The sequence below is a fragment of the Mixophyes fleayi genome, chromosome 7 (assembly GCF_038048845.1).
Source record: "Mixophyes fleayi isolate aMixFle1 chromosome 7, aMixFle1.hap1, whole genome shotgun sequence".
NCBI lineage: Eukaryota > Metazoa > Chordata > Amphibia > Anura > Limnodynastidae > Mixophyes > Mixophyes fleayi.
This window is the reverse complement of record NC_134408.1, coordinates 22,197,763-22,221,471: the sequence shown is the minus strand read 5'-3', so window position 1 is coordinate 22,221,471 and position 23,709 is coordinate 22,197,763. Positions and strand designations below refer to the sequence as shown.

Here is a 23,709-nt window from a genome sequence, read left to right as displayed (position 1 = left end):
TATTGTGTGTGAGGTGCTTAGATGTAGCGGATTTTGAGCGTATCACAGGCGAAGTCACTGTGCGCACCCCCAGATCCGGGACATACGGCCTTGAACACAACCCTGTCCCCCTCCACCTTAGAATGCAAAGGACACTTAGTACAGTCTACGATTTCTGGAGGTGAACGGGGCAGAGAAGGGGCGTTCGCCCGTACTCAATGTACATGGGGACGTGCCAAACTCTAGCGCACGCAGCTATATCCAATTCAAGCTTTGGGTATCTCAAAGTTGTTTTTCTCTCGTATCTCTTCTTCCAGCTACAGGACTAGTCCTGTCCCGAGTCAGCAATTACACAATTACACAAATTAATTTTATGTTCAGAAGACATTGAGAACATCCTAATTAATGAAAAAAATAAAATAACAAAAAAAAAAACACTTTTTTTTAATAACTGTTTTATCATTAATGCCTATACTATTAACAGGTGACATTAATTAAAAAAAAAAATTCTGTGCATTCTTTTGCGAATTTATAATCCACATAGGGATTGGGCGTATCCTGCAGCATTTTGTGTAGTAGAGCACAGCAGGCTTGACACCAGATTTCAACAGTACACGTACCTTGAGGAATTCTGGGGTGCGCAAAGCCTAAAATCGTGCGTTTAATACTAAACGCGGGTTGCGCTTAGTATGCGTGCCTTGAGGCACCAGGCTCAAAGTCTTCCTGGAATCAATCGTTGAATGCTGGCGGCTATGGGTTTATTTCTAAATAACAGTTAAGGCAGGGAAACAATTTTATTCTATACAATTACATTGAGCCATTAATGAAGATTAGGCTTAACGTTCTGCTTTATAATGTATAACTATATGTCCTATTCAGTACTGTTAACCAGTTTAACCTCCATAATCCATGCAGGCTTAGTTTGTCTTCAATGTTGCGCTGTTACATGACAAACTGAGATAACCTGAAATTGTATAATATCAGTTCCAAATTCCTACTAGCTCATTGGTTCACGTTTTCCTAGGGAGTTGATAGGCTGCATTTACATGACTATTGACACAGCCCCAGAGTTCACTTAAAACACGTTTTCTTCTCTGGAAGGAACCTGCAGTTGAAATTTCAGAAATGGATTATCTGTAAAGAGCTAAAGATAGAGATGTTTTTTATCACCAGCTGGAGTGACAACTTGTTAATTCATTGTTAGAAGCCAGATTCAGACAAACCATCCGAGGAGTAAATCAGATTATATACACAGAGCCGACACTTGTATGAAACTGTATCTCTGTTTGTTTCTTCACAGCTCTGCTCCTACTGTATGATGTTACAAATAAGAGCTCATTTGATAATATCCAGGTAAGATTGATTTGTTTTTAATGAAGATATAGAAAAAATAGATCTCTATGCATAATACTGTGTGCACTATGTATGTGTTAGATAAAGGACAGTTCTGCTTCCACCCTGATAGAAAGTGTAATATATATCGGCGATTACTATATGCAAATTCCGTTTGTTGGTATCAAAGACAGCGACAGTCAACCTCACCCCTTGTACCCCCATCCCCTCACACTCCGGAGGACCAAGCTTGATTACGACTTTGTAGCTGCAAAAGTCATTTCAATATAGTAATTCCCAATATAACATAATTCCTCATGTTTGGACACATTAAGGAAGGGGGCGTGGTAAGTGGGGAAAAAAGGGTGTTTATTGGTGAGGGCCACCGCAGCTGCACACCCCAAAAAAATTATATTCTAAAATGTTTTCTATTTTTCAATACTTGTAAACTTGTTAAGGGTCATTCAGTGACATCTATAATAAGAGAGGATAAAAGGCTATTTGTGTGTGTGAGTCAGTAGCGGAACCTCTCAAAAAACTAATTTTTTTTTCTATTTTTCAATACTTGTAATGTTGTTAAGGTTCATTCAGTGACAAATTGTATATATCGTGTTATACAACAACTGCTGATAAAACAACTACAGATGTAACAACAACAGACCATGAAATTCATAGATCATTTATCATCATCATAGGAATAATGTCTTGTAGGATGTAATATGACAGTTATATATCTAACTTGTTATAATATGCCAGTGGTAGGTAAGTGACTTAGAGCTGTATAGAGTATTATGTAGATTCCTATCTCTCCCAACAATATCCGTTATATCTATCCTAATTCATCCTTACTTACTGCTACGGAGATTAAAAAGGAGAGAAAAGGAATTCCCAGATAGATCACTTCATTTTTGTACAGTTACCACCCTTATAAAATCCTATTTGCCCAGATACATATTAGATTAATATTAAACGCAAATGGATACCAACTGATGTATGATATACACTAATATAAAAACTGTTATCTCAGCAATTAGGGCTCCTGACAAATAAATCCGAAAACATATATTAATAGTGATACCTGACATAACATTGACAGCAGTGTCAGGAAAAGAAGGGGAAGTAGAAGGAAGGAAAGTTTGTTTATTTACTAGAGATGAGCGTTTCGGATTCGGAGAAAGCAGAGATTTAGGTTTCGCCTGCCAGTTTCGGATGTCAAAACAAGGGAAAACATCATTTCCAGGAAAATAGTGGTGTGAAACTCGAGAGTTTATATCTTATATATATATATATATATATATATACATATACATATATATCATACTTGCCAACTCTCCCGGAATGTCCGGGAGACTCCCGAAATTCTGGTAGGTCTCCTGGGCTCCCAGGCAAATATCCCGCATATGGCATCTTGCTCCTCAAAATGATGCTATTCGCGGTAAATCGCGTCATTGTGGCCCCGCCCCCTGCAACAAAACGGCATTTGTACCGGGGGCGGAGCCAAAATGGCGCAAATTACCGTGCCCCGCCCATCAACCACACCCCCCTGCCTGGGATCTCCCGGAATTAACTTACCAAAGGTTGGTAAATAAATATATATATATATATATCTCGCTCCCTCATTTTCTCATGTGCCGTTTTACAACAGACAGCGTGTAGGGATGAGGTTGGCTGCAGCGCTCTGCTCTGAGAATAGTGTTCAGGGTGAAAGAGGGACAGAGAAAACAATAGAATAGTTGTGATTATTGTAAAGCAGTTTTGTAGAGCGCAGTCAGCTAGAATAGTTTGCTGATTAATTGGTTTTAATTTCAGAGAAAATCTGTCAGAGTTTAGAAGGAGTGCTGGTTGTTATTAATTCATATATAATAGTACTAGTGTATAGACTTAGTTAGATATCAATCTAAACTGCCTAGTATATTTAGTGGAGGAAAACAGTGTGCTTTTGCTGTATGACTATTAGCAGCAGAACCCAAAAACAATTAGATTTATTTAAGACTCTGCCTTTCCCGGCACTGGGCAGTAGGAACTGTAGGCAGAGCTATGTGTGTGTGAATAATAGTCTTTATTTAGACCACTTAATTACTTGTGTCTGCAACTTACAGGAGCTGCCTCGGGGTGCTTCAGTACAGAAAAGCATACAACTATTCCCCCCACCCCCCCCAAAAAATATAATGAGATGGTAAAAATAAGCTCCTTTTAAAGGCAGGCTTGGCACATGTATCTATGATCCCATTGTAAACCCCCTGTCACTGTGTGCAGTGTAAGGTGCACAGTTTAGGCAGTGCACCTCCTTCTCAGCCCTGGCTAGCCCCTGGGCATGTATGTAGATGACCAGAGGTCACCCGCATATGCAGGGTCTCTGTGAAGATGTTGCGACACAGGTGATGTAATTTGTGGTGCAATCAGATGTCTTAATACTTTGGACACCAGACCATCTCTATATTGCAAAATAAGCTCTTTATGTACACTCCTTCCTTCACTGCGTTGCAGTGATAAAGTAAATATGTTCCTATATATAAACATCTGACTCCTCCTGCAAAGGTCTTAATGGTTCCATGCACAGAATATTAAAGTGGTGATTTTCTAGCTCACCCTCATCTCTCACAGCAATGTTCACTCACCCCTCCTCTGTGGGGGTAATATCTCTCACCCCTCCTCTGTGGGGTAATATCTCTCACCCCTCCTCTGTGGGGGTATTATCTCTCTCCCCTCCTCTGCAGGGGTATTATCTCTCACCCCTCCTCTGTGGGGGTAATATCTCTCTCCCCTCCTCTGCGGGGGTAATATCTCTCACTCCTCCTCTGCAGGGGTATTATCTCTCACCCCTCCTCTGTGGGGGTAATATCTCTCACTCCTCCTCTGCAGGGGTATTATCTCTCACCCCTCCTTGTGGGGGTAATATCTCTCTCCCCTCCTCTGTGGGGGTAATATTTCTCTCCCCTCCTCTGCAGGGGTATTATCTCTCACCCCTCCTCTGCGGGGGTAATATCTCTCACCCCTCCTCTGTGGGCGTAATATCTCTCTACCCTCCTCTGTGGGGGTAATATCTCTCACCCCTCTTCTGCAGGGGTAATACCTCTCACCCCTCCTCTGTGGGGGTAATATCTCACTCCTCCTCTGTGGGGGTAATCTCTCTCACCCCTCCTCTGTGGGGGTAATATCTCTCACCACTCCTCTGTGGAGGTAATATCTCTCACCCCTCCTCTGTGGGGATAATATCTCTCACCCCTCCTCTGCGGGGGTATTCTCTCTCACCTCTCCTCTGTTGGGGTATTATCTCTTACCCCTCTTCTGCAAGGGTAATATCTCTCACCCCTCCTCTGTTGGGGTAATTTCTCTCACCCCTTGTTTGTGGAGGTAATATCTCTCACCCCTCCTCTGTGGGGATAATATCTCTCACCCCTCCTCTGCGGGGGTATTCTCTCTCACCTCTCCTCTGTTGGGGTATTATCTCTTACCCCTCTTCTGCAAGGGTAATATCTCTCACCCCTCCTCTGTTGGGGTAATTTCTCTCACCCCTTGTTTGTGGAGGTAATATCCCTCACCCCTCCTCTGTGGGGATAATATCTCTCACCCCTCCTCTGCGGGGGTATTCTCTCTCACCTCTCCTCTGTTGGGGTATTATCTCTTACCCCTCTTCTGCAAGTGTAATATCTCTCACCCCTCCTCTGTTGGGATAATTTCTCTCACCCCTCGTTTGTGGGGGTAATATCTCTCACCTCTCCTCTGTGGGGGTAATATCTCTCATCCCTCGTTTGTGGGGGTAATATCTCTCACCCCTCCTCTGCGGGAGTAATATCCCTCACCCCTCCTCTGTGGGGGTAATATCTCTCATCCCTCCTCCCTGGGGGTAATTTCTCTCACCCCTCGTTTGTGGGGGTAATATCTCTCACCCCTCCTCTGCGGGAGTAATATCCCTCACCCCTCCTCTGTGGGGGTAATATCTCTGCCCCCTACCCCCATAGGTGCATCACTGACTGGCCCAAATAGTGATTGGACAACAAAAGGGGGGGTGTCCACTCTCTTCCACAGAGTCACCTGGAGGTCAATACGGTAGTGATCAGAAACACAGGGGGACATGTATCAATGGGTGATTTTGATCTAATATTTTAGTAATTTGCAAACCACCTAATCTATCAAAAAAGAGAAATTCCCAGGTAAACACCCTAACTCTTTCAAACATCCCCAAATATCGCTATGCATCTGGCAATTACAGAAGATCCATAAAAATGCCTTGCTGAAATGAATAGGAAAAAATGCTGCAGTAAATAAACAAATGTTTTATCTGCAATGTCTGTGGCTATCAGGGGTGAGGAAGTGAATGGTGTAACATAGCAGCCAAAGGGTTAAACCATGTTCCTTAAGTCTCTGCTAATTAGGGAGCTTCTACTCTATGTCTATCTATCTAAGTATCCATCTATGTGAGAAATCTCTTCACATGGTAGGGAACAAAGAACTGGCCTTGGGTAGCAGATTGCGAGTGAATTAATTGGCCTATGTGAGGTATGGATTTTGAGTCTGAAATTTTCAGCTGATTGGTTTGAGATGAAATCTTCTGTGTATTTCTTACTTGTGTTATTCTCGGGATTGACATTTGGACTGAGTTACTGTAATGCTCCCTCTACACCTAGATAATAGAAGATTACTGGGAATTGTCCTGTATCCATTCTTGTCTATGGCCAAATGCTTCTGTGAAGGGAAAATTGCAAAAACAGAAGAGTTTTCACTGCAACGTTAGCAATTAGTAATTATGGTCATTGTTTATTTATAGCACTATTTACAAATTTTTGTATGTCATATAAGAATGTGCTGAAATGTTTGATGTGTAAAACAGGACAGAATATTTTCAATATATCATTTTTACAGGTATGCTGATTTCTTAAAGGGGAACTCACATTTTGTGCTCTACTGCCTCTAGAGGTGCAAAAATAAATTGCTGGTAACAATAGCAAATATTTGAAATCTCCCATCCCCAGGGGCGTCGAGAGAGCACATACAAAGGGCCTGCCTGGGGGCCTTGGCCATTCTGTGTAGTGGGAGGAGCCACCAACCTAGTATGACCATGCCCCCTTCTGTGGCTATGGAAGGGGCCCCAAGAAGTTGCTGTTCTGGTGCCCGGAAGTTCTCATGGTGGCTCTGCCCACTTCAACTATCAGAATTCAGAACTAGAAGTTGGCATCAATGGGTTTTCGGGTGAAAACGCCAGTTTTCTGCTAGTTAGGAGGATTGAGGAGAATATAAAACAAAACCCCAGCAAAACTGCTCACTAAACTTTTCCTGTGCATTAGAACGCAACAAAGAGACCATTTCTCATGCTGTTCCTCACACACCTCATCCTAACAGCATCTTATTGTCTTTGTTGCCCTGTCCCCTAAATAAGAGCAGTTACTAAGTAGTCACTTGTAGCTGGTTAGTGGGAGAAACAGCATGGAAGGAAGATGCAAGAAAGAAGTATAAAGCTCCACCCCTAATTCAGAGCCTTTTAAAAATGGAGGCAGCAGGTAAATATATAAATGGAGTAATATACAAAGCCAAGAAGCCAAAGCACCTACAGATGCAAATCTTCCCTGGTTCCCGCTGACCCCGGGATTTGACTGATTGGCTCATGAATTTTGTCCACCTCTGTGTCAATGCATGTGGCGTTCAGCAAAATATAAACATATTATTATGCACAGAAAGTCTGATTTCTCAGCATATTTGCATTTAATGGCGTGAGTGGAGGCTGTATTTAGTTTGTAAGTACTGTTCTTTATAGAAATGTTGTTTAGAAACATGTATTCAGAATGTCAGTTCTAACCATTTATTTGGTGTATAAAACTGTTTGTTGATATAAATGGTTTTGGAAGTGATCTGTGTTGCACAGTTGTGAAGGGTGCCCCTGGTGGCCTTTGGTGCAACTACATGCAGTGCTTGATGCCCCGGGTTGCTGGTAAGTACAGGCAACCAATTCCAGAGGACTACTCCCCCTCCCCCGGAATGCGTGGGTGTTTAATACAGTCATGATGTGGAGGGGACACTAGTGTGTGTTGGTGTAATTACAAATAAAATTGGGCATTAGGGCCCCTCACTGTATGGGGGTCTTTACAAGGGGGCTACTCCCTGGGCTACCTCTAGAAAGGGCCTTTCAGACTCTCACTGCATTTTTTCCCCTGTCGTGCCAACACTGTATCTGCTGTGAAAGATGTTACTTCTGTGGTACCTCTGCAGGTGGGGATCCCCCTTCCTGGTTCCCCACTGTAGACCTTACACTGATGAGCCCCTTCCGTTGTCTTTCAAGCACCCCGAAACTTCCACACCACCGCTCCAAAACACTGCGGGGAACCTCAAGCTGTACCCCTCTGATGCCTTCTGCTAAATTGGGGCTCTTAACACCCGTTCCTGGTGTCCGTAATGTGCACCCCTCTTACTCTGCCGGGGACCCGGGTCCACAGACACCTAAATTCCCGGTTCCCAGCGCACACGCTCGCCACTTTCACAGGGAAACAACCCACATGAACCCGCTAGAGCCAAGCCTGCTGCTTTCGCACCATGCAGCTAGGCACTCCCCATCTCGCGAGGCCTGCACCTTGTATACTAATGTCCCCACCGGGGGCTGGGGCCTAACCAGGGATAGCTTTATGGGTTATATAGCCTGGAAAATTTGAAGCAATTGGGATCATTTGCCTTTTTTAGTAAAAGCTCCGTTGGTAAATATGTAAATTACATACTTTGAATTGCAAAATAAATAAAATAACAATGTATTTTAAAATTTGCAGAAGTGATGTATAATGGGGATTATATAGGACTCTAAGGGGCAGATTCTTACTACGGTATTTGCTGTGTATTATTACCGTTACTACGGTAATGTTTCTGCTGAATTTTGCTTGCAGCTCCCTGAGCCCTGAGCAAAAATCCACGTTGAAATTACCATAGTATCTGTAATAATGCGCGGGCTGCGTTGTTCTGTAGAGCGACGCAGGGATTTGAATCTGCCTCTAATAATGTCTAAATTAAAGTAAAGTATTTTGAGTTAAAGTTTTGGATGGACAAAATGCACAGGGAGCCCTAGGCTAATATGAGCATACAATCAGCCCTTCATTGGATTAATATATTTTTTTTCAAATGTTTATCACGATTAGAAACCCTTGCATTCAAGTTTAATATATGAATAAAAATGACTTGTTTAGCGTTTTACTGCTGTAAGAAATTTAACCAGCTGTCCAGATGTTGTCAAAAAAGAAATCCTGTGATGTTCTGGCAGATGGAGTAGAGGTTATTGCACTGAATAGTGTTTTCTGCAACGTATTTCCCAAGCTGTCCATAATTAAATTTAACCCTTAAAGTTGCATTACCGCCTATTGTTAAATATTTCGGTTGGTGTACGTAACTCTGGCACTGGAAATGTCGGCACTTAACCGTCGGCAGGCTAAATGCCGACAGTTCCATTGTGCTGACAGGTTCACGGTGTCGTTAGTGCGATTGGCGCACAGCACAATGGAACTGTCGGCATTTGGCCTGCCAACATGTTCATGTCGGCAAGTTAAGTGCTGACATTTCCAGTGCCGGAAATATGACCGCCACCGAAATTTTCTTATATAACCCCTCCCCCCGTAGTCCCCGGGGGCTGCTTGATGCAGTCTTTTTTTTCCTGGGTTCCCGGTTTGTCTCTAAGTATTGGCGGAAAACTGTGGCTGTTTGATGCTGCGGAGAGGGGGTGTGAGCAGAAGGACCAATCAGAAATTGCCATCACCGAGATTGCTGCCTCTTATTGGTCCTCCTGTAAATGTGCTGGTGGCAATGCAGTTTTCTATTGGCCACTCAATCCCTGATCCTCCCACACTGCCCCAGGGAGAGAATCACTGTATAATTTGGCAACACATATTGTCCAAATTAGTTGAGACCTGTGTCCCAAGTGGCCGTAACACTTCTGGCTTTACTGGTGCCTGTTAGTACGATTTGAAGATTGCCGCACACCCGGGCCGACCATAATCATCTTTACACTGCATTTTCCAACATACCCAATAACTGGATATTACACTTCTTTCCCCCCAGTATTGCAGGCTATATGGCAGAACTTGTATCCATGGTGCTGTGTTCACAACAATAAACACTACTCCATCTGTATTTGGTGATCAGGGATATAAGTATGTGAGAGTAGACTAAATTTTCCTTCCAGGATCCACAGAATGTTAAAGTCTTTTATAAATGCATCATTTTACATCTGGGAGGCTTTCAAATATTAATATACTAATTCCTTCAAGTTTACCGAAGCAGTCTGTTGTACGTTGTGCATTTGCTAACAGGTTCCACTTTGTTCCAATTCCTGGTAAGCATTGAAGGGTAAATAGCACTTCCACATAATCAGCGTGTCAGTGCCACACGTAGAGCAGGATATTATATAGTATTGTAAAATAAGCATTTCTTAAGTGTGCTTTTTGCTATTGCTGTCAAAAAATATTCCTGTTCTGATTTTTTTTTATAGTTCTATAGGAAATGCTACACTGTTTTCTTGTAGTATAGTGTTTGCTAGGTGTACTTAAAAAATGGGCTGTAGTGATGTGTTCGTTATATCCTTTTACATTTAGGGGTATATTTACTAAACTGCGGGTTTCAAAAAGTGGAGATGTTGCCTATAGCAACCAATCAGATTCCAGCTGTCATTTTGTAGAATACACTAAATGAATAAAAACTAGAATCTGATTGGTTGTTATAGGCAACATCTCCACTTTTTGAAACCCGTAGTTCAGTAAATATATCCCTAAGTCGGTTTTTCTGTTGCATGAGACAGCAGGTGGACACTATAGAAATGGAAAAAAACTGTTCTCAGATAGATAGACTTGGGGAAAGAGATAAATTGCATAATTCTTAACCAGATAAGAGGTGTTCTAATGCAGGCCGGGAACAGATCAGGCGCATTCACACAAACGCAGCTCAGAATCACTTTATATGCCTGTTAGGAGAAGTAACTTTTGCATCTGCTACAGGGCAGATGCAAAAGAAATTGGCCAACCAATCTTTAATATGCTCCCTGTTGGTGCAGATACCTTACAAGTATAATTGGATGTACAACACACTGTGTCAAGAATTGACCTGACACTTATGTCCCAGTCTTTGGTTCCTTTGGTTTCTGGAATTCGGTATATGTCCAGGGGAATCTCAAACCACTTGAAGTTTTATTTAAGCTCACCTCTGGGCAGGAGATTTTGGGTGCTTAACCCTTTCTGACTTATACTGGCAAGGGGCTCTGAGCTTCCTGTGGAGTGTGATGGATATTTCTCAATGAATACACGTATGGCTGCGCTCCTCCTTATTATTGTGGGACAATTATCTCCAAGAGAGCGGGGACAAAATGGTCATCAAAGGATTAAACTATCAGAGCAGTCGTGTTGTAGGATGGGACAGGAATATGTATTGTCCGTGACTGAAAGAGCACACGAAACTTAGTTAACAGCTCAAAACACGTGGACAGATTTCCCATTAGACAAAGATAAGATGTCTCCCCGTGGGGAACAATCGACAAGTATTTATGTTTTGTCTATATCCCCCTTCGTTGCCCTTGGAGTGGACCGTTTGTGGCTTTAGCAATGCAGGCAGCCATTTTCTTTTATCCTTTTCGAGGACAGTGGTAGGTGGGGAGTTTGGTTGGGTCAGTAGTCCTGTCAGACCGTACCACCAGTGTTCTAAGGCGAGCCAGTGAGGAAAGAGACCTCCAGTGGATCAAAAGGACAAACCCTCGCTTGACTTTCAAATTCAGATGAGTGCAGCCTATGAATTCAGTATTCAGAATTGACACCAGTGAAGCACGAGGCACTAGGGTCCTAGTGAACTAATAAGCTTGGTTCAGCTCACAAAATGGCTGCCTCCACGGTGTCAGCGGTAAGACTTTTCACTGGAATCACATCTCTATATGATTGCAAAATGTAGGGTTTTGTTTAATTACCAAAAAAAGAGGTACGGAATCATGCATTGGCTGAATCACTTATGTGAAGAAAAATACTGGTTATGATGAATAAAACATTATTGCAATCAGTGTATACACACTCCATACCTCTCAACATTGTAAATGTGTAGATTGGCAAAGTGTGTGAAAAGGGAGGGTGTGACCATATTACATAGGGCAGTGGATTCCAAACTTTCTCAATTCAAGGCACCATTATGGTCTTCATAATTTTTTCAAGGCATCCCTAGGCCAAAATAATTTCCAAGTAGTCCGCCGCCTTGCTTACCAACGGCCCTGGCCGCGCCACCCCTGTGAGATCGCCGCGGCACCCCAGATAGCAGCAGCGCACAGTTTGGGAACCATTGACATAGGGGAATTCCTCACCTCCTGCCGCAACTCGCTTCCCCTCCCCTAAAACACTGACTCGTGGTGGTGAGCAGGACACACTTCCCAACAATCTCTGCAGTCGGGACAGTCGTCGGGATAGTTGGGATGTAAAAGGACACGTGGTAATGGTTCTGTTTGTCAGGCGCTCCAGTTGACTTGCTTTGGACGTTCACGGTGACCTAGTTAATGTTGAAAGTTTCGTGATTAATCATCTCTTATGCATCCACAGAAGCAGGAGAGAGACAGATATGCTTTTAATCTTTTTAATAAATAACTAGAACATAAAATAACGTAAAGGATGGCTGCACGTTAGCTTATCATGGGAACAGTTATGCTCCTTTAAATGTCCCACACAGACAATAATTCTGAGCCTATTGGGTATCTATCTCTTCCTCTGTCAAATGTACCAGAAACAATGAAAGAGGGATCATGTGTAATGTGTAATCACGTAGAATGGTTTTTGACAATGCTGAAGTGGAAGGGGGTTGTTGTCTTGTCCCAGGAGAAACACAACTGATCTATATGCAAATAGTATAATGGAAAAACAGCCTATCATTGGTATTGATAATGTGCTAATCCGACTGTGCAGAATGGGTGGCTTCTCCTTGCTGTCAATTTATATACAGTGTCTAACTAGGTACACAGAAAGCCTGCAGGTGTTTGGTGAGATACAGAGAGGCAATCCATTAGTTTATTTTATTATTCTTTGGCTTATTTTGTTCTTTTGTAAATGGTTTGGATGCTGGAAACAAAATGAGCCGCGGTTATACATGATTACAGCCAGACAATAGTATTTTGTTTGTGGTGTAGTGTGAGAAGAGAATGGATGATCAGGAGGTGTTATCCGCACGTCTCAGATTCCGAGGCTCTCATTTCATGATTGTATTATCAGAATATAAATGCTCTTGATTACAGGCACAGATTGCATTCAATAGCAATTCATTCCTAATAACCGCTGTGGCATTTCAGTGTACGACATATATATCCTCCGCCACAATGGTCTACACATCAACCTCCAAGCGGCAGAGGGGGTGGAGGATAATAATACCTATTTTATTTTTATATTTATATTTGTGTTTTAGTTTTTTCCTTTTCTTTGCTTTGTGTTCCTAGTAGTGGGATAATCTCCGCTAGACAAAAGCAAAGAAGTCATTTGATAATAGGAGCTTGTAATATGGTACAACGGAGCTGTAAGACTCTTAATTGCTAGCAGCCGCATGATTAACCCTTATACTGCATGATATGGATTTTCGACATTGATTATAAACATTTAATCAAACCAAAATGAGTCTTTCTATTATATTTGGAAGGGTCAAGAGTTCAATCTCTACTAAAATAAAAAAAAAACATTTATTCCGCCACTCAAGGGTCTGCTTCTGTTTTTCCCACTTATTGTTTACTGAACTAAAATTGATGTTGTCGTGGAAATGAGCCACTTGAGACATTTAGAATGTTGAATGATCAGAGGTTCCTTTATTAAAGTACAGATGAATTCATCAAAGAGCAATCTGGCAAAGAGACCACATGCTGTTTAAGATAATAATAATATGATTGTAATAAAAGTTGGGGTTATTTTACTATACAAGAAAAATTTGTCATGCGCAGTACATGATTAAACTTTGCTAACTAGGCCACTACTTCTGGCACTCGGAAGAATATTTAAAGTAGAACACATCCACTTCCATGAGAACCAAGGTTTAATTCTAACATAAGAAACAGGGTCTATGTTTTATTTATCATGTGGAAGAAAAATATCAAATTCAATATTACCCATCACCTACGGTAGTTATAAAAAGTTTTCACCTCCTTTCACAATTTTTTTACATTTCATTTTATTACATCATGAAATTAAAATGGGTTCATTCTGGAATTTTTACCAGTCATCAACACAAAGTATTTTGTAAAAAGCACAGCACATTGGGATTTCTGTCCCTTGTTTTAATACTTGCCTGTTCTAGATAAATTCAAAGATGTGCCGTATTCTCATCTTTACAATGGACTTTGCAGTGCCTTTCATCATTTTTTCTTTGAATTGTTCGTTGGGCTTCATGATGAAGCTCTTGTTTGGACCTTTCACAGACAGGTGTATTTATTTAAAAATTAATTGAAACCTTTTAATACAAAGTACATATAGGTGGACATTATTCTGTTTTAGGTCTATTTTCTTAACAAGAGTTATGATATTATCTTATTTTGTTACACAGAGAGTTAACTAAATACTTTGTTTCTGGGTTTAATCATCCACCAGAGCAATCAATGAACAAATAAGGCTTTCACCTAATTAATTAAGTGATCTGTAAAGATCACTTAATTAATCAATTTAGCACTCAGAAATAAAACAATCTACCCAACACTGAACAAGACTTTGCTGTCCTCACACTGTGTAAATGTATCAAAGGACAGAAATACCTATTTCAAAAGCAGGTTTCGCTTCTTGCTATATTAGTATAGAGAGTGTAAGGCCTACAATAAGGCTGCACATATGGAGAGGCAATAAAATAGCTTAGTGCAAGATGCACCAAGACACCAATCCATGCTGTTCACCATCCTGTAGAAGGGGGAGCATTTTTGGGGAGTCACCAAAAGAGAGTAAATCTCTAGCAACTGTGGATTATTTTCGCAGTCAGAGGGTCCTTAGGAATGTGTTAATATGGCAGTGGCAGTATGTGTTAATATTATTATTATTATCGTAGATTTGTAATGCGCCACAGTGCTCCACAGTAGGGAAAGCATTGCATACATAAAAGAGGGACATACAAGGCAGGCAAAACAAATGCAGACATGAAAACAAAGGGTATGAAGGACCCTGCTCATTAGAAAGCTTTCATTCTAAGTGGAAGAGGGCACAGCTGAAACAAAAGGAGCTAGTGTGGCTTAGAGTGGAGATTGGGACAGCTGTGAGGGTGCATTAGTGTGTATAGTGTTATTGGGGATAAGGTCACCTCTAACAAAGAGATGTGTTTTCAAAGAGCATCTAAAGATTTGAAGGCTGTGAGAAAGTTTGATTGGGCGTGGTAGGAAGTTCCATAAGTGGGGAGCAGCACTGGAGAAGTCTTGTAGGGGGGAGTGAGAGGTGGTTACCAGAGATGAGACAAGGCGCAGGTCAGAGGTAGATCTAAGAGGGCGGGACGGAGAGTATTTTGATATGAGATTTGAGATGTATGCAGGGGTGATGTATGCAGGGATGGTGGTGTTGAAGGCTTTGTAGGTAGGGGTGAGTAATTTGAATTTGGCTCTGGAGGAGACAGGGAGCCAGTGTAGGGATTTTCAGAGTGGTGCAGCATATGTGGAGCGGTGAGAGAGGAAGATCAGTCTTGCTGCAGCATTTAGGATGGATTGAAGTGTGGATATATGGGTGTCAGGAATGCCAGATAGCAGGAGGTTGCAATAGCCAAGACGGGAGATGATGAGAGAATGGATAAGAGTTTTGGTAACATGTTGAGTAAGAAAAGGGTGTATTCTGGCAATGTTTTTAAAGTGGAGTCGACAGGACTGGGAGAGAGTCTGGATGCGAGGAATATGACTGCATGCAACGCCCACCCCCTTCCTTGGTAGTTAAATAGCTAGGGTGGTTTCAGGTCGCCATCTGATAGTGCCCTCCTCTTGCTGCCAGATGTCATTAACAGTCCCCATGGGAACACCAGTTGAAGGTGGACATTGGGAGTACTGCAGTAATAATGAGTGTGTTGTACTGGAGTCTCTGAGAGGGAACAGAGGATCTAGTAGGATGATGGTCATAGCTCCACACTAAGTAAGCTGGAGGTTTAGCTGTACAGATTACACCTGATGTTCCCTATAGGCACAGTTTCTCTACTGCCTAAATAACATATACCTCTTTAGCCACATATATAAATATAACCATCATTTACCTGCAGCGGAGCCCTCTCATTGTGTTCCTTGCTCAGGGTGGTACCGTGTTAGCCGTAAGACAGGTGTGAGGGGAAAGTGATTTTTAAATGAAAAAAAAACCCACAAAAGTGAATTAAAGGTGATAACTTTAATAGAAATCTCTTCCATCTAATCCACTGCTCCTAAAGAATCGAGTTCTTCACAAGAAACACAAGGAAAGAAACCCAGGACGACCTATTGTCTCTGGTATTTGCAATTTATGGCTTGGTTGAAAATATCCTAACTCCGCTAGTAACAAAACCAGAGTCCTTTACTTACAGGACACTGCTGACGTAGAAAAGAAGCTGGTAATGTTGGGATAATACTGGATGGTACCATCCTGGTAACAATGACCGTGGAATCGTTATACAACAACATTCCGCACAGGGATTGGATTGCATCAAGTAAAGAGTCTCTGGATCAGAATAGCCTACCGTCAGACCCTCTTTAGGAATTCAAATTAACACTTAACGGTATGGGGTGTCAATTTGCACCACAATATGCAAATCTCTTTATGGCTTAAACCAATAATACTACCTCTATATTGATTATATCTTGATGATTTGGACTGGTAGCGGACAGTTTTGAATATTTTGCCCATCCCTTCCAGTCGTATCAACTTACACAGCCCACAGAATATGAACAGATTCTAAGAATTACAGCTCAACGCATTTCATTGCCTTGTAAGGACCTATTCCTAACTGGTGTTTCGGTTTAAAATGCAAAGTGGCTTCTGCTGTCTCCATGTCTCCCGAAAATTTATTGCCAAACCTCTGTAAATTCTATAAATGTACAGAATCCTTCAATACGTGAATGTTTTTTTTAAGGTCACATCGATACTTTTCTATACAAGATGATATCATTAATTTCACTTTAATCTCTGTCCATGCCATTTTGATGTCAGTGATGATTACGCTTCTTTACATGTACACCCTGATAAGCTGGCATTAGTATATTATAATAAATCTGCATGTCTCTGCCAGGCTGTGTGTGTTTGTCTGCATATGAATGTGTGCTATCTATTACACCGCGTCCTCAGGGATGCAAGCTGCTAGAGATACAGTCTGCTTTCACTGATCACGCTTTTGGTTCTGGAAGAGTCGCATTTGACCCCCTGAGTAAACCTGAGGATGCATTGCTATTAGAAAGATTCTCGTAGCAGTAATTATTTCCAGTGAAAGGATGCTGCATGTGTATAAGTCAAGAGCTGATTGTGTCCCACGGCTGGTGGTGGGGATCTGTGCATGGATTTATACACAGACACAACAACAATGCCAGGGCAAGGGAGGACGTGAAATGATCCGTGTTATGTCTTGTTGGTACATAGCACAGGCTTTTTCCTTCAACCCCTCGGAGGAAATGTAAGAGCATAAGGTAATTTTGTAAACGCTTCAATGCTTTGATTAAACATAAGTTGCGTTCTGGTACACGGCTTTCTTCAGATTTCTCACTGTTGCCGTCTATGAAAAAAATAATCGATGGTCCTTCAGGACTCATTTCTGACAAAAGGGGCTTGTTTATAGTTGCAGTTGTTGGTGATTTGGAACCTAGTGGTGTTACAAATATGCATAATGAGTTGATCTAAAGACCGACTAAGTGACTTAAAAGGTTTGTTCGCTAGAAGTATAGAGGGTCAGTACATATGCGGTGTTAATGACCTGTTCGATTAAGGCTAGAAATATTTTCTCCAAAAAAAGGGGAGAATTTTGGGCACCACCACCAATTGTGTAGGGCGTCGAAAAGGCTCCAGAGTCCCCCAACAGAGTTATGGACATCCATTCCATGAATTCTGTATGGAACCAAGTACCACCAGGTGTAAAGCTTGTCAGAATTTTCTCCGATGGCTATGTTTATGGATGATTTAGCTGTCCTTTTTCTTATGGCTCCCTAATCTCCACTATCCAAAGCTATCCCCGAGTCCTTCTGCTATGCGGCTTTGTGTGATTCTAAACTTTGAGGGTTCAGGAATAAGACATTGTTATATAAAAGTGAGATCGCTCCTTTCCTAGTTGCAGAGTAAGTGCAGACATAGTCAGATTTCAATAGACGTCTCAGCTTTGTCAGTTTCAAGTGAGAATAAGTTATTTGCACCCACTGGAAGTGTAAAAAGTGAGGAATTTTCAACCTTTTCTGCACTTCTGCAAATCAAGTTGGCTTGAAATCGCCAAATATATGGATTTTCAGAGTTACTTGGAAGAACATAATGGTCTGAGAGTAGATGGAGATCCAGACAGGTGGATGTCCATAGTAACCTGGTCTCAAACTGAGAGGGTGAATTGTATGGTAAGGGTGCTACAATCTGTCATTTTCAATATCGAGCATCGAAAGGAGGAAGGCTAGAAATTTATTGGATAGGTGCACTAAGATTCCCTAAATATATTGAGATCAAAATAATTGATTGAACATCAATATTAATTAAAATGTAACTTTTATTATTTCTTTTAAACTATTGATTAAAATAGCAAAATATATAAGTGCTCATGACTAAACATGTGAACTGGTGTATAATAAAATCACTGGATCCACTGCTGATAAACTCCTATATGGCCATATTTAGACATGTGTTAGATGGAGCTAGATATCATAATGCATTGTAGGAAAATGATTCAAATGGAATTATCCTTCCCTAAATTATTCTTGGAAATATTCTCAGCAATAAAGAATAGTATGTAACTTGGTTCCTTAACTAGCCGGGGCGGACCTAGACTTTATGTTTGAGGGGGGGGGGATTTTGCATAATCACGCCCTCCTTTACTCTGATTGGCTGGCCCTTGTTTAGCCCCACCTTCCGCTCACAATTGGCCCCTCTCGTTTTGATCTCCGGCTGGGACTACTCTGATTGGCTGGCCCGCATTTAGCCCTGCCTTCCGCTCGCGATTGTAATGGGATAAAGCCCATTATCTAGCTCCAATACGATATTGAGTGCCGTTAGTTCTCCTATTTTGGCTTATCTGGTATGCATAGGTAGTAGGTGAATTGCTATCTACCTATAATTGCTCCATACTAATTGGATTGGAGAAGCCATGTCTAGTTCTATTGTATTAGGCTGAGTTTAGCTTGCATCCAGCAAACCGCTGACGCGCGTTTCGCTATGCTTTTACAATGACTAACCCTAAGAGGAATCTGGGGACAATGTATTAATGAGGGTATTTCCTATAATCAGTGCGATAGAATTGAACAAATGGGCAAACATAATTCTCAGGTTGCAGATTTTGCCAGAGTCAATCCCCAGCATATTTTTTTTTACGTAGTTCAGGAGCTTTTTATTTTGTAGCCACAGAAGGAACTCTAGATATTAAGTTCCCAAATAATTTCAGAAGGAAGACAAGTGATTTGTTGGTAAGGGAGAGGAATACGTCATCAGAAAGTAGTACATCATTTTTCTTTAATTGTACATCCTTCATGTCCAGATCTGACCTGATTTTGGCCGCCAGGGGTTCAATGCTTAGTGCAAAAATTAATGGAGAGAGGTGGCATCTCTTCCGAGTGCCGTTAATGAAGCTGATGTGACTGATTGTTATTAACAAGGGTAAAGAGTTATAATATGGCAGTTGTAGACCTCCAGCTGAATTCTGAATTCCACAACAGTAGGCACAGATTCATTTTCCTGGGCAGTTTTAAAAAAACGAAATGTATGCGGGCACCTATGGATGCACCACTCAAAGCAAGTAGGCACATTGGTGCAAATAGAAGAGCTCTGCCTGCCCGCATGCTTTACACTTTTATATATGACCTTTTATGCGTAGTGACAGACAGAAATGTGTTCTCCGCTGTCTCTTCCTGCAGGAATAGAGCGTGCCCAGTAATGACTGTTTGTCAGCTATAGTGGTTGGGCCGTACAGATCACGTTGTACTGACATTTGTGAATGACAAATACAGAATGTCACGCAGGCAGTGCGGGGTTAAACCACCATTTGGCCCCTGATCCGCGGAGAGAAGTGACATTTACATTTCGTCAAGATCAATAAAGCGCACCGGCTGGGTGTAATTAATCATTCATACCAGGTCCTGTCACGTGCTTTCACTGTGTCTGAGGTGGAGAAACTGGTGTCTGTGTATTAAACAAGCAGAAATGTCAGAGTAATACGAGGGAGATTCATATGTTGGGATGGATGTGTTATAATGGCAACTGGAGATAGTAGAGATGTTGAGATTTTAAGGGGAATAAGGGGAATAAGGGAAGCTGTTGGGATTACAATGGAGATAGTGGAGGTGTTAGGATTAAAACTGTGGATATAGGATGTGTTATAATGACAACTGGGGATAGTGGAGGTATTAGAATGACAACTGGAGACAGTGGAAGTATTAGAATGACAACTGGGGATAAAGGTTGTGTTATAATGACAACTGGGGATAGTGGAGGTGTTAGAATGACAACTGGTGATAGTGGAGGTATTACAATGACAACTGGGGATAAAATTTGTGTCATATAGACAACTGGGGATAGTGGAGGTATTAGAATGACAACTGAGGATAAAGGTTGTGTTATAATGACAACTGGGGATAGTGGAGGTGTTAGAATGAAAACTGTGGATATAGGATGTATTGGAATGACTACTGGAGATAGTGGAGGTGTTAGAATGAAAACTGTGGATATAGGATGTATTGGAATGACTACTGGAGATAGTGGAGGTATTAGAATGACAACTGGGAATAAAGGTTGTGTTATAATGACAACTGGGGATAGTGGAGGTATTAGAATGACAACTGGGGATAGTGGAGGTATTAGAATGACAACTGGGGATAGTGGAGGTATTAGAATGACAACTGGGGATAGTGGAGGTATAAGAATGACAACTTGGATGCAGATATTGGAGTGACATCTGGAATACTGAAGGAGTAAGAGGAATGTTGAGGATAGTGGAGGTATTAGGATGACAACTGGGGATAGTGGAGGTATTAGGATGACAACTGGGGATAGTGGAGGTATTAGGATGACCACACATGACTTGTAACATTCGAAAATGAAAACTGTGGATATAGGATGTGTAGGGCAGCACGGTGGCTCAGTGGTTAGTACTTCTGACTTACAGCGCTGGGGTCATGAGTTCAATTCCTGACCATGGCCTTATCTGTGTGAGTTTGTATGTTCTCCCTGTGTTTGCGTGGGTTTCCTCCGGGTGCTCTGGTTTCCTCCCACACTCCAAAAACATACTTGTAGGTTAATTGGCTGCTATCAAAATTGACCCTAGTCTTTGTCTGTCTGTCTGTGTGTGTATGCTCGGTAATTTAGACTGTAAGCTCCAACTGATGTGAATGAGTTCTCTGTACAGCGCTGCGGAATCAGTGGCGCTATATAAATAAATGATGATGATTTGATAGATAAAGCCGTATAGATTTGGCTGTATTGCACTTGTAATAGAAAGTAGCTTCAGACTGAAAGCGTATAGTGTGACAAAAAAAGAAGAAAACCTTTTACACACACTATCTAAAAACATATATAGGTAAACAATATGAAATAGTGCAACAGTTAAGCAGCTGTGTATAGGAGGCTGAAATCTTCCACAAATAAACCAATAGCCATGCCAAAAGAAAAATAAAAATTAACATAAATGGCACTGACTGTAACAGTAACAACCAATTAATAAAGTCTCTCACGAATCACCAATAAAAATGTCAGTATTTTAATATAATCATATAAGATATACAATAAGAGTAATATATGATAAATTCTAAACATATAAAACCAATATAAATCTCATGATTTCATCTAGAAACCTAATATGTTCACATAAATATTGATCTTAGTACAGCCAGCAGATATAATATGGAAATCTCTAAAGTGACATGGAGTGGTATAGAATAAAATAGTTGTCACATGCAAAGAAAAAAAACAATGACAATTTCTATACTATTGTCAAGTTTTGGATAACTTTTCTTCTGGCAAGGATAGAAAATTATAACAACATTTATTAACAGTATCATGTCATTGTTTTTTTTACTTGTAAATGTAATTTGAGAGATTTCCATATTATATCTGATTGCTGAACCAAGAATAATGTTTATGTGAACATATTAGGTTAATAGATGAAATCATGAGATTAATATTGGTTTTATATGTTTAGAATGTGCTATATATCACTCTTACTGCATATCTTAATAATATAAAAGTTATATGTGAGTTATATGATTGCACTAAGATACTGACATTTAAATTCTAGTCTGCCAGGCTCTAACTAATACAGTAAGGAATTCCCTCTTGAGAGTGGAAGGACCTAGTGTCCCACACACACTCAATAACAGCACTTACTGGTACCAAATTGCAGTGTCTCTCAGCAGTCCTCTGACCTGTTCCCCAGATAGTGAGAGACTGAGGAAGCTGCCTCACAGCCTTTTATCTAAACCTCACTGGTGCAACTCCTGATTAGTCAGCAACTGGCTAGCAGGTTGAAATGAAGCCCTCCCTTCTCTCTTCATTCATAACCCCAGGGACCACCAGCTCTTCCTACAGCCGAAAACAATCTTTGGGAAGCTCTTTCCCAAACACAAGCAATCTTCCTGAGGTTTTAAAATACAGAAGATGGAACCTGGGACATATACATCTGCCATTAACAACTTTCCCAGTGCTTTTGTTAGTATGTGTGTGTGTATACCTGTGGCACAGGCAAAATGTAGATAAAACATCATTTAAGAAATTTATATATAGCATCAGTAAATAAATGAGACTTTATTGAGAATATGTATTTGTATATGTGTTTACAATTCATGTTGTATACACTTGGATACAGGAACAAATAGATGACATATGGGGGGAATTCAACAACGCAGGCTGTGCACTATTACCGTTATTACGGTCATTACAACGCAGATTTTTGCTTGCAGCTCACAGCTGTGAGGAGAAATCAGCGTTTAGTAACGGTAATAGAGGCAGCACGGTGGCTTAGTGGTTAGCACTTCTGCTTCACAGCACTGGGGTCATAAGTTCAATTCCCGACCATGGCCTTATCTGTGTGGAGTTTGTATGTTCTCCCCGTGTTTGCGTGGGTTTCCTCCGGGTGCTCCGGTTTCCTCCACACTCCAAAAACATACTGGTAGGTTAATTCGCTGCTAACAAATTGACCCTAGTCTGTGTTTCTGTGTGTTTCTGTGTGTTTCTGTGTGTGTGTGTATGTGTGTGTGTGTGTGTGTGTGTGTTAGGGAATTTAGACTGTAAGCCCCATTGGGGCAGGGCCTGATGTGAGTGAGTTCTCTGTACAGCGCTACGGAATTAGTGGCGCTATAAAAAATGATGGGATTTGTTCACCGTTGATGATGATAGGGCGTGGCCTGCGTTGTACGACGCAGGTAATTGAATTCCCCCAATAGAGCATGTAAAAAATGTTTACTATTGATTTGTTATGAAGACAGCACTATATTTACACGTGCTTACGCTGTACGTTTACACAACACAGCACGTAGGAGACATCATCAAAGATTTAAATATGCATCTCCACAAGGGCGGCGATAGGAACTATCACCAGAATTGTTGGACAGATGGTCATGAGTGTGTACACACTTCCAAATTTACCCGACATTGTTTCATCGTGATTTTTAGGAAGTTTATAAAAACATATCAAACGCGATGTGTTTCGGAACGATAAAATGACCGTGGGAGCGTACACAATCTTGTAATGTCAGCCCAAACGAGTGGAATCAAACATAATTAGCACCTAAATAATGAGTTTTAATGAGAGAGGCATATGATTCAGACTATAATCAATATCATTTGTACTGCAATAATCAGAGATGTTTTAATCAACACAACTTATAAGTGTGACTCTAGAATACAAGTGCGAGATACAATAAGTGTTTTAAAGTTATAAGAAAGGCAAAGCAGTCTGGCGAGTGCTTGTAACGTGTTGGATTTACACGGTCTCATGTGTAAATGAAATGGTTAGAGAGCAGACGACACCCGTACCATCCTCTCTATATTCCTGCGTGTGGCAGGATATAGCAGTCTCATTTCACACAGTAATTAGCACATCATTTTAATGAAGGATCATAATGTGTATTTTTTTTTAGGATGTTCACAACTTTGGCGCCTCTCTCGCTGTTTGTAAGGGATGGAACTGGCTTTCACTGTCTAACTTGCTTTGCATAGATATAATCTAATTGCTGTAAATCATTCAAATGTTGCACCTAAGTACAGTTTTAAGTAAACAAGACCTTCTGTCTGTATGTTTATAGATTTACTGTATTCAGAATTATAAGGCCACCAGATCAAGAGA

General features: G+C 41.1%; 1 protein-coding gene and 1 long non-coding RNA gene across 2 annotated transcripts in view; one reads left to right on the top strand and one right to left on the bottom strand.

Moving 5' to 3' along the window:
- Window positions 1-23,709, bottom strand: part of LOC142097465 (uncharacterized) — a 139,629-nt gene that overhangs the window by 98,905 nt on the left and 17,015 nt on the right. The window lies entirely within an intron of this gene.
- Window positions 1-23,709, top strand: part of RAB26 (RAB26, member RAS oncogene family) — a 158,125-nt gene that overhangs the window by 121,598 nt on the left and 12,818 nt on the right. Inside the window, exon 5 of the mRNA XM_075179319.1 lies at window positions 1,280-1,332. Within this exon, the coding sequence (XP_075035420.1) occupies window positions 1,280-1,332 (53 nt within the window). The remainder of the gene's footprint in view (window positions 1-1,279; window positions 1,333-23,709) is intronic.